The sequence below is a fragment of the Penicillium cataractarum genome (genome assembly GCF_028827025.1).
Source record: "Penicillium cataractarum strain IBT 29864 chromosome Unknown utg000002l, whole genome shotgun sequence".
In the NCBI taxonomy this organism is placed as follows: Eukaryota; Fungi; Ascomycota; class Eurotiomycetes; order Eurotiales; family Aspergillaceae; genus Penicillium; species Penicillium cataractarum.
In genome coordinates this window covers 6,165,935-6,183,671 of record NW_026622738.1, presented here as the reverse complement: position 1 = coordinate 6,183,671, position 17,737 = coordinate 6,165,935, and the positions used below count along the sequence as shown (strand labels likewise).

Sequence of the window (17,737 nt, the reverse complement as noted above, 5' to 3'; positions counted from 1 at the left end):
TGTATCCTGCGCCGCTGATTTCACGTTTGCACGAGCCAGGATGATCAGTATGGAGGTTATTATTCCCCCGTAGCAGCGGGACAAAATACGCATTGACTGACCGTTCAGCCTACCAGAAATTGATCCATTTGGAGGAGATGTGAATAAAAAGAGAAGCTTCTCGCTTCATAAATGTCATCATACATAGTCTATTGTACAAACATACTGTCCTCGCGAAAGTCCGGTCTAGCATGCTCGGCGTCACAGGTGTAAATGTATCAGATGTAGAATTGATCTAAACGCCAGACAGAGTGCCTTACACCAAGCTCACTAGGCTTCAATGTCGTGTAAAAACGAGGACTTATTTGAAGTCTTAAGTCAAAGCCGACCGCCTCCCAACCTGCATAGAGTAACAGGGGGCGAATAACAAAGGCTCTACATCCAATGACTTGGGCACATGCTGGGTTTGAACACAATTTCCTCGGCTACTGAGAGTCCCAGAACCACTTTCGTATCCCTACATCTTATTCGTGAATGTCGTCAAATAACATTAGGCACAAGTAATGTTCCCCAGGTTTGAGCCCTGCATGTTGACACAGTTGAAGACGGGCGACTTGCCGCTCGGAGGAGTAACGTTAATGCCCACCAGCTCGATATTGTGACAGACCTATTTTGGCAATTAGAATTGAAACCCTGCGGCCCAGAAAGGGGCTACATACATCAGGACTACTGCAAGTCAAGTCGCCGATTTGCGGGTCATACTTTTTCGATGTGGTTCCTGCGAAACTTTTGAACAAAATGTCCTCGATGACCAATTTTGACTATGGAGAGGTTAGCTATGGCAAGGTTGTGAAACAACACTGCATACCGGATATTCGTTGCAGACGGATTGATTCTTGGCATAATAGCACTGCGACACAGAGATAACATGATCGTTGTTTACACTGTACAGGTTCTCATAGGTCACGTTGCGGACAAGGCCGAGTCCACCACCGGTCGTGGATCCTGTAACATTAGGAGGAACTCCAGGCCAAACCTTGATTCTGGCAAAGTCCCCTGCATTTGTCATGCTAATATTGTAGATGTATAAGTCTTCGACTAAGTCCGTTTCGTCCTGATACTGCCCAAGGCTGCCGACGGAGATGCCGTGTGATCCAGTGCAGTCGAGGCCTTGGACAACCACTTGAGTGGAATTGGGCTTGAATGAGACACAGTCTAGCAGTACGAAGTTAGCGGACAATTGCTTTGTTTACTTCAACAGACGAAAACTTATACCATCAGTGTTGACAATCTTGGAGTTCTGAATGACAATGTTCGAGCTCCGATAAATATCCCAGCCATCGGTGTTCTTCAATGTCAGTACTTTATACTTTGTTTTACCGCATGGAGAAAATACCTTTGCTGGGGCTCCAGTCAGTTGGCTACCGACAAGCATGGTCATATCGCTCACAAGGACATTGGTTGAGTTAGAAATTAGGTTGAACCACCCGGGTGGGTTGAGCATTGTGAGTCCTGTGACGGTAGCATGGTGAAGACCATCCGTGCCTAGGAGGCAGGGACGCATAACGCTCGAGTTCTTGGCCATTGCACTCCACCAAAACTGACCGGCTCCTTCAGTTCAAATATCAGTGATTTTGCACAAAGTAAAGAAAGAACTTGGGACTACCATCAATAACACCCTTTCCATCACCGTAGATGTTGACATTAGTTCCTCCGAATCGCCAAAACATACTCGCACTTTGATAAGAATACTGGAACGCTTGCGTGGGCCAGAGTTCAAGATCTTGCTTGAATGTAATGTTTCCCCATATAGCAAAATCCACATCCTCAAGAAAAGTCAGATCTAGTGCCGTGGCAATCACAAAGTCACCAGGTGGCAAAAATACGGTCCCTCCACGATTGCATTTGTGTGCTGCCGCGAGGATAGCCGGTCCAGAGTCGGTTGCATCCGGTGTCACCTTGCAGACCCGACCATGGGGCCTGTCCGGGTGGGCAGGTTGAAAGTTCCCTGGGTCTTTGGGATACGCAAAGACGTGGGGAGCATTTGGAAAAGTTCCAGCAGACACCAGAGAAGAAAGTCCCACGAGAATTGCTGAAAGATGCATGGTCTTCATGATGGCTTCAAGTTTGAAAATTGAAAACATATAAGTCTGGAAAAAAAGATGGATGAGTGAAGTCAATTTAGGAGTACCACGGCCTGTATTATTTATAAACCAGGCAAAGCTTCACCACATACTGCATCTGAGGTGTATCGATGCCGAACATCCACCACTGCCTAATACCTTGTTCCCCCAGAACATTGTTGTCTTGTGTTTAATTTCATGCGGGGTATCATGAAGTCATGCATTACTGGCCCTAAATTCAGCCTAATTGTATAGCTCGCCATAATGACTTGCCTTCGTTTACGAGGGTACCCGAACGCAAATCTATCTCAAATCGGACATGGACAAATTAACATGATGTGCTTGGCCTGAGCCATCTTAATCGTAAACGAGGGACCAGACTCTCTTGAAGGTTTTTAATTTAGCCTCTTACTTCTCAAATCTACCGGTCGTTAGGCTAAGGGCTCATGAATGAGAGATTGGAGCATGGAGACCTTAACCTTTGCAACCTGCCTTAAGACAAAATTCAAGAATCTCTACCGAATATAAGGCTCAAGAACATTTTGCGCCGTAAAATTTCCACCAATCAAAGTGTAAGAACGTACAGTGTAGACAAGTTATCACGGACGGTACGACGGCTGGTAGAAACTATTGGTCAAGACGTCCGATACATCATGCGGCGTTAGACTGGGCATAAAATCAGCTAGTCGTTTCTAGGTCAACCATCAAATAGGCTTACAGTACCAAAACCGTTATTCCGTAGGCTGTTGACTTTACCATAAGGCAGTATTTTAGTTAGAGATTTATGCCGATTGACAGCGCAGTGCCTATTGATCCGGCAGAGCTATGGTTGGACAAAGGTAATGTGAAGTTTGATTGTGAATATAACCGTGGTCAAGCGAGAGACCCTAACTAATAGATGAATTACAGCTCGACACACCGGCGGTCACCGAGATCCTGGGTGACTTGTCCTAAGATCGACAGAGCGGATATCAGAAGGCCCCAGAAATCAATACATTGGATTTTGTCGTTGGCTAAGTAAATTCCAGACCGGATCAGCTAGTTTGCAGGCCTTGGTATTTTCCCTTCTCGAACTTTATATTGAAACAGGCTAGTTCTTTTTTCATTTGGGTTGCTATAAAAGGTATGAACCGGACTTTTAAGGACAGTCGCTTTCTCGTAAGGCGTTTGTGGTGAAATACGCTGCATTAAAGATTTCAGAAAGAGCAATAGGAAATCTTATCAAAATTAAAGGTGTGGTGAGAGTTTGTTGGGGTTTCTGAAATCTGCAATTCCGCTGATGGATGACTTGCCGTCTTCATTGAGACACATGTCAGCCTTGCATGGTAACGAGGATTTAGAAAGCGTGTATAGCAAGCACCCTCTCGTTCTACGCTTTTCTTAGATTTAAGCATCCTCAACATTGATTTGATTACTAATATACGCTATCACCCCGTTCAAATCCTTTTCCTCGTCCTAACAATGCCATGGTGTTCGACTTCAACCCAGTAGCGATGCAATGAAATAACAGAAGAGCTTTGAGAAAACCCCCAACCTATCCACAAAAGGTCATGTACGAAGACCATCAAAATGCCAACATGCAGCATTATAACACGGCAGGAATATCAAGTTAATGAAGGAAAAAGGATTTAGATTGCAACAGCAGCAAAGAGGGCAATAAGACCACCCAGTCCGGCAGAAACACCCATTGGGGTGGAGATAGCAGCGGCATTGTTCGGATGAACGGTTGCTCCGGTACTCGGTGCTCCAGAAGTGCCTGATGAGCCAGAGCTACCAGATGATTCAGAGCTGCCCGATGAACCGGAGGATGATGTGCTAGTAGTTTGAGAAGAACCCACGCTGGTGGTCGAGGTTGAGGTTGAGCTGTGGTGGCTCGCGGTGGTGGTCAAAGTAGATCCAGATTCCGCAGATCCAGAGCTAGTGCCAGAGCCGGAGCTAGAGCCGGAAGAGGTAGAGCAGCTAGTGGTGGAATCGCTGGGGTCGTAGCATGTCACGCCGTCAGAACATTCGATGTATCCTGCGCCAAAGCAGCTGGAGCAGCTCTTGCCATAGCAGTAGTCACTGGTGTAGCTTGTGCCTGAACCTGAGCTAGAGCTGGAACTGGAACCGGAGCTAGAACCGGAACTAGAACTGGAACTAGAACCGGAGCTGGAACTGGAAGAGGAGGAGCAGCTAGTGGTGGGATCGCTAGGGTTGTAGCATGTCACACCGTCAGAGCATTCGGTGTATCCAGATCCGAAGCAGCTAGCACAGGTGACATAGCGACCGGAGCAAAAGTCAGAGCTACCGGCAGAGCCCTGGCGGGGCATCAGGCGGTTTATGGGAGTCAGGCCAACGGCCAAGGTCTTTTCGTTGGTTTGCAAAGTCGACTTTTGGTATTGCTTCTGGCCAGAGACGACCGTCACAGCGGCGAGGGCGAGGAGAAGGGACGATCCAGTAAAACGCATCTTTGCTGTCGAGTGGAGTTCGATCGAGAAATGTTTTATTTTAAACGATTGGAGATATGAGCGTATAAGCGTGCTGTGGTATGCTGTGATATAGTGGGACGAAATAGACAATCAACAGTTGTGTAGAGAGAACGACAAGAAGAAGAAGAAGAAGGTCGAGTCAGTCGTATATTCTTTTTCCTAGATCCAGGGGTAGTGAGACCCTCTATATAACAATTTCCCCCGCGGCTTTTTTACGTTCCTTCCTCCTCCATCGGTCAATACGAGCTGACTAGGTTGGAAACAGTTCGGCGTTATCCTAAATAAGATTGCACGCAGCTTTGGCCGAGAGAAAACTACCCAGGAAGCGAAGTGATGCACTGATGCCTCTAAGCGCTAGCTGAAGATATACGACCTGCCAAGAGTCGTGGCTGCATTTTCCGCCGCCCGTAGTGGAGATTGGACCCTGAAATCGAGAGAACAGACCATATTAGGCAAAGTCGCCTCGTATTGAGAAAGTTAAAGCTTCGATCTGTGTCTTACCCGGACCCTTCAATCAGTTAAGCGATATAGGGGCGCCGATGACCCGTAGTAACAGAATCCAGGGCACGGATCGGATATTGGGTGCTCATCTCCGTACATGTGACCAACATGAATGCGAGGAAGATGGAACGGATCAGGTGGAGTGTGTAGGAGCCTCGGGAAATTTTGCTGCTGTGCCGAATTGGGGTGATCAGCGCCTTATTACGAGATATAGTATGACATGCCCCACTCGCTAGGCTCGGCTAGCTTCTTCTTATTTCCCTGTCTGGTTTCCTTTTAACTCCAGCGTTGTTACCGTAGTTTATATCACGGGATCTCCAGTCTCCACATAGTTAACAACAACAAGATTCGTTCACCTAAATCACTACAAGTGGCACTCGGATGTCCAAGGCTGCAAAAGTTGGGCGACAAAAACCAAAAGAGGCCAATAATTACAGAAACTCAATATTGGACGGGCAGCCAAGGTAATAATCTTCGCTAGTCAACGCAAGAAGGCGACTGAATAGTCTGGACTAAAGCCTTTCTCATACTACGCTCAACGTGCTACGGCAATGGCGCTGGGATTTGCCCATTTTGTTCCCAGGGTCTATTTACCTAGTACTGAGGGGCCACTCAGTAAAACTGCCTAAGTTATGCAGTCATGAGAGGGCCACGCGTCTAGATATATGTACTCGTAGTAGTTAAAAACCCGCGGTCAACCGTAGACGCATTAATTATTGTCCTTTCGATTAGTTTGTTGTAAAATGTATAGCGAGGCTCTCTTCTCACCCCTCCCCATGAGCTCATCGATACTCAATCCGACGTAGAAATGACAAGCACAATTCACGTCGTGCAAAGGCCATCGTTGTAGCATTCTTAGACGATCTTCAGTTTTGAGAATGGAACGATCATTTTCGCTGATTGCTCTCTCCCACTTGTCGATATTATCTTATGGCGGGTGTGGGCCACCAAATTCAAGCTCTTCCTAGTTACTCATACATCCTAGAACGCTGTCGATACCCCGGAATTAAGAAAGAAGAATAGTCTCGGGTCCACATAGGTATAGGCGAAGAAAAGAGGGGGAGAGGGGTGGGAAGTTAGAGAAAAAGAGATGATGGCGGATCGAGGTGAACTAATGATGTTATTACTGAAGTTTAGCCGTGAGGGCCAGTGAGGCAGTCGCAAGACTAGCTCTATACATTAATTATACTTGAATGCATTTAATTACTGGGTAGTTAGCTCGATTCTCCTATAATTCTAGCACATACGACCATAGGGTGTGGAAAACAGGGCCTCCCGTCCGCTCAGCCGTACTTAAGCCATATATAGTACGCTGTCATTTTTTAATGCGCCCTAAGCTCTAAAGTAGCGTCGGATTTGATCTTAGTGTGAGTGTGGGTGATATAGGTGAGAAGTTTGTAGACCAGGGTGATAGAGGTGAGAACGGGGTAAGGATTCTTACCCAGATTACCCCGTTCTTACCCACTTCCGCCTTTTCGCCTAAATTTATGCTGTGCAACATGCATTTTTGTCCGAAGTCGGATATTCTACTTCTGAGGGAATATTATGTCGAGGTACAGTATTCAAGAATCTTAATACAGGGAAAAGCCACGGAAACTACCCGAAGTCCAAGGCATACTTGTAATGAATACTGCACCACAAATATTGAACCGTAATGCCGGAACCGCGCTTGGAATCTCAAAAGACACAGTGCACAACTCACCTCTGGAAGTGATATCTGTAAGTGTCGGTGTGTATGTTCATCTATAATTTGGCCGGGCACCAAAACAGCGTCGCAGCACCAAAACACTAAACGACGTTTTGTTACCCTAAGTGAGAGGTTTTTATAGTATAAATTCTAAGTCAAGGGTATACGCGCGACCGTAGTAGATAGTTCTATACTATAGATAATATCTCCAAAGCTACCTAGTCCGTCCTCGAAGATATTGAGGCTAATAACTATAAGGTTAATAGTATAGACGGCTCCAAGCTCCTATACTTTCTACACCTTAAGATCGAATTTTAAGATATAGAGACATATTATTAGTTCCTTCATTATTCTAGACTTTGTGTAACAACTATAATAGTAATAAATTTTATTTAACGCTACCGATGGTTACTATGATGGAGAGAGAAACTCTTGTGACGTAATAATAAGAAAACAACTCCTAATTTGCCAGCTTCAATCTAAACAGAATGGTGCCGTACACCCCTGAAGCGTGGATTTGGTGTGCTATTAACACTTATCCGATGTTCCTCATAATTTCCCGAGTGTCTCCCTTCATCTTCATATTCTTCTTCATCAAATACCATCTCAATATGGCTATCTGCTGACCTGAGTACAACCAAAGTCTTCAGAGGTCTACTTGTTTTAATGCCCGTGCTTGTGTCATGCATTGATGGTATATGTGTGACGTTTGAGTGGGAAGCAAGTGCAACAAGATCTAGCACACCCTTCCACTGGGAGATGAATACACCAGAGATGCAAAGCGTATAGAGAACGTAAGTCCCTGCAATCACGATATAGCATAGGAGGATGATCATGGAAACCAGTGTTGAAGGAATGATACCTGTCGTTCTGCGAAGACCGTAGGCGAAGCCTGTAACAGCGGTTTGAAACTCTAGGCGGTGATATTGAAAGTTCGAAAGAGATGCTGTAAAGAGTCGTCCGCCTCTTATTTGCAGCACTTGATTGATATTGGTGATTGTGCCTTGGAGGGTTGCATCGGCACCAACACGAGCCATACGATCTGCTAGAAGAACTGCGAGAATGGCTTCGATTTTCTCTGCCATGTATTGGCTTTCTCCATTAGACAACGTCGTTGCGGTTAATAGAATGTCAAATGGGCTAGAGGATGTGTTCTGTGCTGTGACGAGAGGAGGGTTGGCGAGCGAGGCCCAAGCTGGGCTAATGCTCACGTGGAGGCCACGATACCTACCCGGAGATTCATCCTCTGGCTGGTACCAGTTGGGTGGCTCGCCGTTAACTATGTACGGAAGCCCAAGAAAAGTCGACTTGATGACGTTTTGTCAAGAGGCTGCTCACCAATGGGCAATACTATGGCACCAACAGACGCGCGTGTCAGGTTCAGATCAGATAGATCAACCCATGTGATAGGTGATGTAGCTGACCCGAGGCCGTCATTGGTTACGTTGACCGCATACTCAACCAGACTAGGTTGGTCTGTCTCGATCGCAAGCGTTGGGAATTTGGGTGCAACTGCAGAACTTCCACCGTTACAAGCAACATAAACTGCAGGTTGGAGCGCATCAACCGACCAAGTGATATCCTGGTATGTGCAAAAGTTTTGTTCTCTGATGCCGCCTCCTGCAGAATAACATCGAGCGCCATTCGCCCTTAGCCAGATCTGTCGGATCGTGTTCACCACGTTGGCTATCGCTTCAGGTTGTACAGTAGCGGTCGTAATCTCTGGTTGGTAGAGCGTAAAAGGACCTCGAAACCGCGCATTCAGTGTTCTGATAGAGACTTCACCAGCGATCTGGACGCTCTCTGGCATTGCGCGGATATTTCCAAGTGCCTCATGTCCCCAGTATTGGAAAAAATTATCCGCAAAAGAGGTCCAAGCACTCAAACTGCCGCATGTCTTCGGTGAATGGGTGCAGGTTTTGTTATCTGTCAATGACAGAGTCAAGGGCCACAACTCCTCGGCAGTCGCATTTAGCCAAAAAGAAGTTTCGCCTGCTGGCCAGTCACTTAACGTGGGTTTCATTGCGGTCGCCGAAGATGGCCCGATGCTCACTCCGAGAAGAGTACATATGATAATTGCTGGAATAAAAAGATTTTTCCTTTTAAACGTAGCATGAGACGTAGCCCAGAATTCTTTCGACCAGAGATAGGAGATCTGGTTAAACTGAAGTCCGACGGCGATCGAACCAAAAGGTAATCCGTCACCGAAGACCAATTGCTTGACGGTCTCCGAGAATAATATTTCTCCCAGGGATGAAAGCATCAATAGTTCGTGTAATTTGGCGGCAAATTGTAATGCAAGTAGCTTCTCCGTATCCTGGCCGCTTGTCCCGGTAAGCTCTTTGCCTACCCACAACCCAGTCGCATTTAGAGCGACAATGATTATTGCTGATCCTATCGCCAGCAAGTGGTGGACGGTAGCAAGCCAAGCTGATCCAGGTGCTCGATTCATTAGCAATTCTATATTATCAAACCCCTTCTTTCTTGGGTATGCCGGCCATTGCATTTTCGGAAGCATAGCCTTCAGAGACGTGACTTTGCGCCATCTATTCTTCCAGGCATTCCTCTGCCCAGTTTCAGGCTTCTTGACAAGCGACTGAAACAGAACTTCCGCCTTGTTGACCCTTTTTAGTGGGGCTTCTTGTTGTGCGCTATCTCTAGTCAAGATTGTGCTATTATCTTTGTGAGAAAGGGAACTATTCTGAATGTATCGACGCTTACCTTTTGTCACTAGTATTGCTATCCGAAGCGGCATCAGCCTCATTTGATATCCTCGTTGCCTGTATAATTGGATTAGACATGGGAAAATTTTGGTGTTGAGCCATCGAAAATACGGTGTACGGTGGTCTCAAGTCCCGTAGGGTTTTGTTTCTTATTTAATTAAGAGAAAAATTTTGGGGGATCATGGGCAGCCGTTCGCCCCATTTTATGCAATTTACGAAGACGGGGTCGCCTGGTGGCTGGAGCAACCTCGCCCTTTAGAGCGATGCTAAGGCAAGGACAAGGATGGTCACTACGCGAGTAATGTAACAGTATCTTCCCTCTTAATGCATGACCGATGATTCATTGGTGGATGTGCATGGAGTTTCTGCCTCGGCGCTTAGCCACCCTGCACTGCCTTAGGATTCCATGCGCTAAATTCGAACTAAAGGGGGACCAAGAACCCGGATTTCATCATACATCATGACTTGCATCAAATATTGAGATTATACCAGATCATGACAGGCAGGAAAGCCACGGTTAGGTGTCTATACTCATACCACGAAATTAATCTCTAACTCCTAAATCGTGTTGACATATTTTAAATGGGGTATTCCCTCTCTGGGTGGGGCATACACGAGGTGGGTGAACACCCTCCTGAAGCCCGAGTCTGTAAAGTGGCGAGCCGCCCACGAGCAGATGGTGAGCGCTAGGTGAGCGCCGCCATAATATTGGCTGTTGTATGTTGTTGCTTTTTATTTTATTTTCGCTAGTCTTTATAGCCGGTGCCCTTGCGCTCTATCCTTCCTCCCCCTAAGGCCACTTTACCTGCATAATGATGAGAATTATTCAGGGAACTTAGGTTCGCCGAGGCTATTTCGACCACCCTCTGGTTTGGTTATATCATCTTCGATAGTCCGCCATAGAGGGCCTGGGGCTTCATTCTTGGGGAATAACAGGCTGTGGGCTCTCTTGTTGTGTGATCCTATAGCTCTTAGATAACTATCAATTGTGGACACTATGTTCACAGCTGTTTGTCCCATACCTTATGGGCAATACTTTGCTGCAACTGAGATACTACTGAGGAATTCTATGTGCTCAGTACATCCCCCCCCCCACTCCCCTTGATTAATTAGTGCTTCTATGATCGAAGAAAATGATTAGAATCCCAGGGAGCCTCAACACTTCTCCAATACTGGCGGCACCAGATTTAGCTGGAAGATGGACACATTGGAACCGTAAGTGTTTGACAACAGTATGATTGAGACCTTGTACCGCGCATGGTAAGCTTTGAGCGAAGTTGAATCGAGAATCGAGGGATGGGAAATTGACCGTGTTGTTCGAGAGCAACAAAGTCTGCGGGTTTGCGCATCTGACAACACTGATAGCATGAAAAAAGGGGGTGTAAACAAAGTTGATCTGCTCTTTAATACGATTCTGAGAAGTAAGTACGAGAGCGCGAGAGACGATCTAATTATGCGAGGGACGCATCATACATCATGGAGAGACCGTCATCGGCAACTCATAACAAGCTTCAATGACCGGATGGGTCTGATGTCTACACTGAAATGTGCATAAGGCCGTTGGCGAAGTTGTGAGTGGGTTTTCGATTGAGCATATGACGGGTCTTGAGGAAGCAGTGTGTAGACGCTAGTTCGCTAAGCTCATCTTGGTCATGCTTATGGTTGCTTGATTCCAACCGCGCCCTTCACAATTTAAATATGCAGGGTTTTGTTCAGCTTTTGTTGACTTGGCTACGGAATAATTTTAACCAATTGAAAGATTTGCCGATACATCGAAACTCCACTTACCGGTACAAGCATCTGTAGCTAAGTAAATTTGTCTCAGGGATGCAAGAATCAGACCAGTAGTTTAAGTCTGATGGCCGCTAGCAGCGGGTCGAGGCTGAGTCCCGAAAAACACTTTCCATTTGCGGCAGGTGCACTAGGAGAGAGACATCAACTACCTGCAGAAATGAATGCTACAATAATTAGAGAGCAGAGTTGTGGCTTGCTAGCGAGTTCAAGTTGCGAGAAACAAAGTCCTCCGGCCGAATATTCTAAGACGACGAAACAGTTAATATCTCATCAGCTATACTAGGTTTGTTTCCTGTGTCAATTGCCTTCTAATGTGTACTGAAATATTTGTTGATTTTAAGTTTCCTTGATTCTTCGATTGAATATACAGCGAGCTACTGCTGAGATTTGACTTGCTACGGAGCTTAGCTGCAAAATCCGACTTCTGCTTCTATTATTCGGGCTCCGTAATTCTTTAGGCTAAGAGATATCTCATGGCTTCATGGTTCAGCATTAGATGAGGTGAGAAATTGAAATTAGTCTGGGGCCTAAATTAGTCTAGGGCCTGTTGTAGTTCAAAGGCTCAAAATGGAAAAAGAACAAATTTATTGACTTGACGTTGCTCTGCAAAAAAACACTTAAATAGACCATTCATTCCCGTCAAAAACTCTCCATTGTACTATCCATCTTCAAAAGTTCCCTCCCGACCCAATTATTCGAATCAAATCACCCCGATCAAAATGAAGGCCTCTCTGCTCTTTGGTGCCGCCGCCGCCTTTGCTGGCCGTGCAGCTGCCTTCTACGGTCAGATGGCTGCTGGTGACTACATTTACCTCGACGGAGGTAGTGAGCAATACGTCTATCTCACTGATTACAACACCGGGTCTACCTACTCAGGCTGGTTCTCACCTGGCTTCAACGGTTGTGTCGACATTGAGTGCGGAATCGAGTTCGTCCTTCCCCCATAATTCTCGCAATGAATGTATCTAACAGTGTTCAAGATTTTATGAGACTAGCGCTGGAAGCTACAATTTCGGCGCTAAGGTGTGGCGCACTGATGATGGATGCCACAATATCGACTTCGAGGGTGCGCTCGATGCGGGCCACGGGTACTGCTGTGGCTCGCTGCCTTGTGACTTTACTGCCTAGGTTTCCCACTGTGAGTTTCGTCTTATACATCAGACTGGAAGACGGACTATTTACGGAGTATTACTTAGATAAAGAGAAGATTTAGCCAGAAGATTCCAGGCTTTTCGAAGCTTAAGGCGAGCTATAGGCAAAAGGCGTGACTGTTTCACAGGATACATACAACAGTTAGTTTACTAGTTGTTGACAATTGACATTGGAATGTTGCTCTTCGATTAAATTCGAAATCACGTTATGCGGAATATCTCTTGAAGTGGTAGAGCTAGATCTTAATTCTCCCATAATCTACCACAATTCCGTAATCCACTCCTCTAGGGTTTCCTATACTTTCATAATGTGTCTGAAGATCTGCAGTATGCTCTTCAAAATATTCAGGACATTTTTGTTACGTAATAAGATGAAAGCACTAATAGTTCAAAGAAAGATGAGATTCAGCAACGACACAATCCCACACTTCATCCCTCCATTCGCCACCGGCGGCTCATAGCACCATATTTGAGACCAAGATCGTTCTTGGACCACATTAATATATTGAACGTAACCATGCCTGAGACATATCCCTCTCAGTCCACTTTGTTGTCGTTCTTGGCAAGCCCATACGAGCGATCTCTAAGTAGAGAAAGTCTTGATGGCATCAGCAAAGTGCTCATCAATCCCCTTCAAAACGGAAGTTGCCTTTTCCTTGGGAGCACCCGAGAAGGACTTCAGAGCTGCTTGACCAAAGCTATCGGTAGCCTCCTTCAAGTCCTGTAAGTCCTTCTCGACAAGACCATCGGCGGATCCTCCAAGAACAGCCTTCTGGAAAGCAGGCTTCTTGGCAACAAATCCATTGATCAAAGAGACAACATTGTCCGAGAGAGGAACTATGGCATTGGCAATCTTCTCCTGGTCGGCTGCCTCAAGGCTAGAGACTTTGCTGGCTTCTTCGGCTCCGTTCTTGATGTCTTTCAGCAAGTCGGAGGCTTCGCCCTGGAGCTTGAGAGCAGTGGCGGTGATTTGGGCATTGTCGGTGAATTCGTTCAGAGTGGAATTGAGCTTCACACACTCGTTGGAGATAGTGTTTATGCTGGAAATAATGCCATCTGCACCAGAGCCCACAGCCAGGCCGAGGGCGCTCTGGCTCAGAGCGAGAATGCTAACGAAGAGGAATCGTCCGGCAACCATTTTTGTTTTTTGGTGGTCTTTTCGAATTAGAGAGAAGAAAGAGTATAAAGAGGTATGAAGCGCAGTGCTTGTTTAAACTTGTCGAGATGGTTGAGTCTGAATGGAGGGAAGGTATTCTGGGACAAGATGTCGTTAAATATCTGAGATTCAAGCAACGAGCAGAAATTGTATTTGGTTCCTGATGTTCCTGATTACCACACAAAATAAACCCAATTATCAGTCGCAAACAACAAGGAGGATGTTTAATTCCTCACTATGATGAGCTATTTCACATCCTCGAAGATCAATTGACTCGAAATTGAATCGATTGCTGAATAGGGTTGTCGTTCGTTTCAGCCCAGCGTTCACATAGGCTCTCTACCAATTTTTCGCAATACAACTCTTCATGAATTCAGATCACTCTGTCTAGACTAACGTAATACACAAGCTCGATATGCTATTTAGCCCAAAGATATCGTGTCTAGTGTGAAACCCTCTGAACAACAGCGACCCCAATTTCTAGGTTTCGGGCCACATCCACAAAATTGAGCGAACTATAAACCCCCACAAGTTAGGGACGCGGAGATTCTATGCTACCCCATACAAAACGAATATTGCTAAGAACTAATAATAAAACAACTCTTTCCGGTATTTAAGAGAAGCTTTGTCGCATGTGGTTGTCCGTTGTGAGTGAGAGAGATCTGCTAACGCCGAATATTCTGGTTCGTTACCGTTACCCTATGGCGGCTATTGTGCGAAGATCCTAAGAGCTCAAAATTCAATTCCTTCTTTGCAACCCAGACGCAGACAAGGAGAAAATATTCAGTTTGTTTTCATTCCTCATAGTTGAGCGTTTCCACACGAACAAGGTTGCTAATAATAAATCCTGGCCGAGGGTAGGTCGAACTACACAAGAGCATCGGGACGCATTTTCCTTCCCCAGAGGGCTTGGCTCTGCGTTGATTTTTGGTTTGAGGTGTTCGGATCATCCAGGTGTCCCAGCCTCATTACAGAAACTGCAGTACACAGTTGGAAGAAAATGAGGTTGTGGCAAAACAAGACTTTGTCGGGACGATAATTACTTTCGATCCGAAAGAGGCTTCAAAGTATTCCGATCTAATGGGACATAATATACATGTTGTACATAATCTATCTATCTTATATATACAAAAGAGCTTTCATGCCGTGGCAGCCTTTCCCTTCTGCACATTCGCTGGGTATTCAGCCTCTTCGGGCTGCACGAGACGTTCGGTGACCATCCGATTCTCATCCCAAGCGCTCTGCAGCGTATAAAATTCAACCTGCGAGCGGTTCTGCAGGAAATCCATTTCAATCTCCTCGTCGAAGGTCTGGACCATCTTTGAGATGGGGGCGGATGGCAGCCGATCATATAACCTCCCGGTTTCCGTGGGAAGTAGAGCTCGTCGCCTCTGTTTCTTCTCGGGGCATACAGAGACCTGCTGCCCCTTCCAGTATGGCCGACCGGCGGCCTTGTCTTCCAGCCTTTCCCTGATGAAATCCAGCTTCTTCATGTTGCGACCTGTCTGGGATTGTGGATCGTGTTGAGAGTATTGCTTCTCCAGTAGAGGCATCAAGCGCTTGGCCTCGACTAAGAAGTCATCAAGAACGGGCTCTTGACGAGAGAGTGCGGTCATCATGCACCACCACACGCCCCTGATATGGCCCGTCATCGCGTAAGCACGCATCAGAATCTTGAGTTGCACTTGGTCAAACCCATGAGACCTGCGCCACTTGGACATGTAGACAGCCGTGAGGACCCCGATTGCGGTCTCGCTCTGGCCTTTCACGATGAGACGTCGGGCCATGGCGACGGACAGGTGATGCTTGACGTTGAACATGGGTGTATCCTCGCAGATCTTATAGAACTCAAACAAGGCCATGTGGAGTAGAGTTGATTCACTGGTCTGGGCGTGATCAACCTGCAGGATTTGTTGGAAGAAAATCGGCACAAAGCGGGGGAATCGTGTTGTGAATTGGGTTTTTGGAATCCTGGACCAGTACGACCACTCTGATTTGATAAGCTTCTGAGCATCTTTCAAGCCCGGCAAGCCACCGTCCAGAAGTATTGAGATGACAGCCAATTGGATGTGAATAGGTTTGAGGGGGTGTCCAGATTTGCTTGCCTGCCGGTAGGCCGAGATCGCTTTGGTGAAATTGCCAGCGTGAATATGATGTTCTTGCCGCTTTGCTAGTGACATATGGGTGTTCATGGACCTCGAGTTTACGAGGTTTTTCATGCTTTCTGGGAAGGTTTGGTCGGCCTCTTTGTGGATGGGTTGCAGAACATGGTCCCGCAGAGAGAAATTGTCGGCTTCGGATCCCATTAGGCGGCGGTTGCTCGCAACTGATCCGTATTGCTGCTTAGCAGCTTGTAACATGCGCCAGATACCCACCGGTGTGTCCTGCATTGACACACGGCGAGCTTCTAAGATTCTAACAAGCTCATACTGTTCCACTCCCGAGTTCCATTTTCGTTCCTCGGCCATCTCAGTAATAGCTCTCACGCAGCTAGAATCACATCGTTCAACAATGGCCTCGAGTATATGCCGATGAAGAATTTTGTCTGGTCGGATCTTGAACTCATTGATGCAAGTCATGAGGAAGTCGAAAATCTGAGAACCGGTATGTGTAGGATAATACTCCAGGAAAACGCGATCAAAGACCACTGCGAAACTCCTCTTGTCGTTGGTGAACCCTAGCTCGTGCATTTCACGCAGCCCACTCATCACGCCCTCCCAATCACACTGAAGGGCTTTGCCATACAAGACCAACCCTAGAGTACGGCATCCAGGCTTAACGTTGAACTCGGAAGGCATGGCCATAGCCAATACTTCAGCAGCTTCAAAGGCACCTGCTTCAATGTAGGCCTTAACCATCGGATTGAAGACCTTCTCAGTTGGTCCTCGATCCAACTCGGCAAGGGCTGCGAGGATCTTATTGAACTCGGTCTTGAGCAGCTCTATTTTGCGAGTCTTCCTCCACAATCCATCGAGGTAGGCACCACACAACCCACCATTTTCGTCATGTTTGATGCGTGCGTAGAAAAGGCGCTTGGCTAGGGTCAATCTTCGTGACTCAAGAAGACTTCGAATAATGACTTCCAGCAAGTGAGGTGGAACTGTAAGTTTGGAATGGTGCTTCTCATAGATAGCGCCAACAGATTCGACGTGTCCTTCCTTGGCCAATAGATGCATCATGGTGGACCAGATTTCCGAATCCAACTCTGACAATTTCTCCATGTGCCGGAACAAAGATCGTGCAATGAATATGTTTCCCTTCATGCAATTGGCAGCGAACAGGCGACGCAGGAGGTCTCGCCTGTCCATGGAGATCGTAACTCCCTGGGTTGCCGGTACATTATCCATGAAGACTTGTGCAGCTTCAATCTCTCGGTCCCCCTGGATCAACTCTCGGATTCGGTCTTCCAGTGGAACTTCGCCGGCTGCTCGTGCAGCGTCGGCTTCTCGGGCCTCTCGAGCCAAAGCCACCCGGTTTTCAGCCTGCAAGCGCATGTCGGTGGGCCTATCTGACATTGGAGGCATAGCTAGGTTGCTTGGACCTGGCTGAAACCATTTCGGAGTGGGACGAGCTCCGTGTTGAGCTGATGGTATGGCATCATGGTGTTCTCCGGGGGCTTCTTCCTTGCCTCCAGACGGAGTCCCCTTTTTATTCTTCAAAGATGCCAATCCCATGAATTCACCGGCTTCTGCAGCCTCCATCATCACCGCCAGCCGTTGAGCAGAAGCGGTCGCATCGTAATTCGGCGCGGAGGTGTGCAAAGTCCGTTTGTTCTCGATGATCTGCTCGGCTACGCGGACCCGACGGTGAACATCGTAGGTGATGACTGCAACGCCGCAGAAGCTGCCGACCGTTGATCCGGCGAATGCTAATTGACGGAGGACTCGAAGGGCATTGCGTGATGGCACGGCCGGTGTCGAATTTGCGGCATTGGCGAACATGGTTAAAGCGTGGTCGCTGATCACGCGCTGGGATCACCAGTCGTCCATCAGCGACCTTGAGGCGGAGGGACTGAAAGGGGAGGTAACGGGATGAGTCGACTAGTTGCCCTGCTGAGCCATTGGTATAAGTAGGAGGGGATTGGAGTAGACAGTATTTGGAGCTTCGGCGTGCAGGAGAAAGTCGGGCGGACTACTTTTTCGGAAATTCACCAAA

General features: G+C 47.0%; 6 protein-coding genes across 6 annotated transcripts; 1 reads left to right on the top strand and 5 right to left on the bottom strand.

Annotated features, from left to right (window-relative positions):
* Positions 1-529: 529 nt before the first annotated feature.
* On the bottom strand, positions 530-2,093 carry N7496_004261 (pectin lyase fold/virulence factor; the record flags this gene model as incomplete). Its single annotated transcript, XM_056697192.1, has 6 exons — positions 530-646; positions 699-800; positions 848-1,194; positions 1,255-1,327; positions 1,376-1,590; positions 1,646-2,093. The coding sequence occupies 6 exons, from the start codon at positions 2,091-2,093 to the stop codon at positions 530-532; spliced, it is 1,302 nt and encodes a 433-aa protein (XP_056559404.1).
* Positions 2,094-4,305: 2,212 nt separating this feature from the next.
* On the bottom strand, positions 4,306-4,549 carry N7496_004260 (uncharacterized protein; the record flags this gene model as incomplete). Its single annotated transcript, XM_056697191.1, has 2 exons — positions 4,306-4,346; positions 4,390-4,549. The coding sequence occupies 2 exons, from the start codon at positions 4,547-4,549 to the stop codon at positions 4,306-4,308; spliced, it is 201 nt and encodes a 66-aa protein (XP_056559403.1).
* A 3,488-nt stretch (positions 4,550-8,037) lies between these two features.
* On the bottom strand, positions 8,038-9,264 carry N7496_004259 (uncharacterized protein; the record flags this gene model as incomplete). Its single annotated transcript, XM_056697190.1, has 1 exon — positions 8,038-9,264. The coding sequence occupies one exon, from the start codon at positions 9,262-9,264 to the stop codon at positions 8,038-8,040; it is 1,227 nt and encodes a 408-aa protein (XP_056559402.1).
* A 2,730-nt stretch (positions 9,265-11,994) lies between these two features.
* Positions 11,995-12,403, top strand: N7496_004258 (uncharacterized protein; the record flags this gene model as incomplete). Its single annotated transcript, XM_056697189.1, has 2 exons — positions 11,995-12,203; positions 12,256-12,403. 2 exons carry the CDS (start codon positions 11,995-11,997, stop codon positions 12,401-12,403), a joined length of 357 nt encoding a protein of 118 aa, XP_056559401.1.
* A 606-nt stretch (positions 12,404-13,009) lies between these two features.
* Positions 13,010-13,564, bottom strand: N7496_004257 (cell wall mannoprotein 1 family protein; the record flags this gene model as incomplete). Its single annotated transcript, XM_056697188.1, has 1 exon — positions 13,010-13,564. The coding sequence occupies one exon, from the start codon at positions 13,562-13,564 to the stop codon at positions 13,010-13,012; it is 555 nt and encodes a 184-aa protein (XP_056559400.1).
* A 1,157-nt stretch (positions 13,565-14,721) lies between these two features.
* On the bottom strand, positions 14,722-17,523 carry N7496_004256 (pentatricopeptide repeat protein; the record flags this gene model as incomplete). Its single annotated transcript, XM_056697187.1, has 1 exon — positions 14,722-17,523. One exon carries the CDS (start codon positions 17,521-17,523, stop codon positions 14,722-14,724), a length of 2,802 nt encoding a protein of 933 aa, XP_056559399.1.
* Positions 17,524-17,737: the final 214 nt, after the last annotated feature.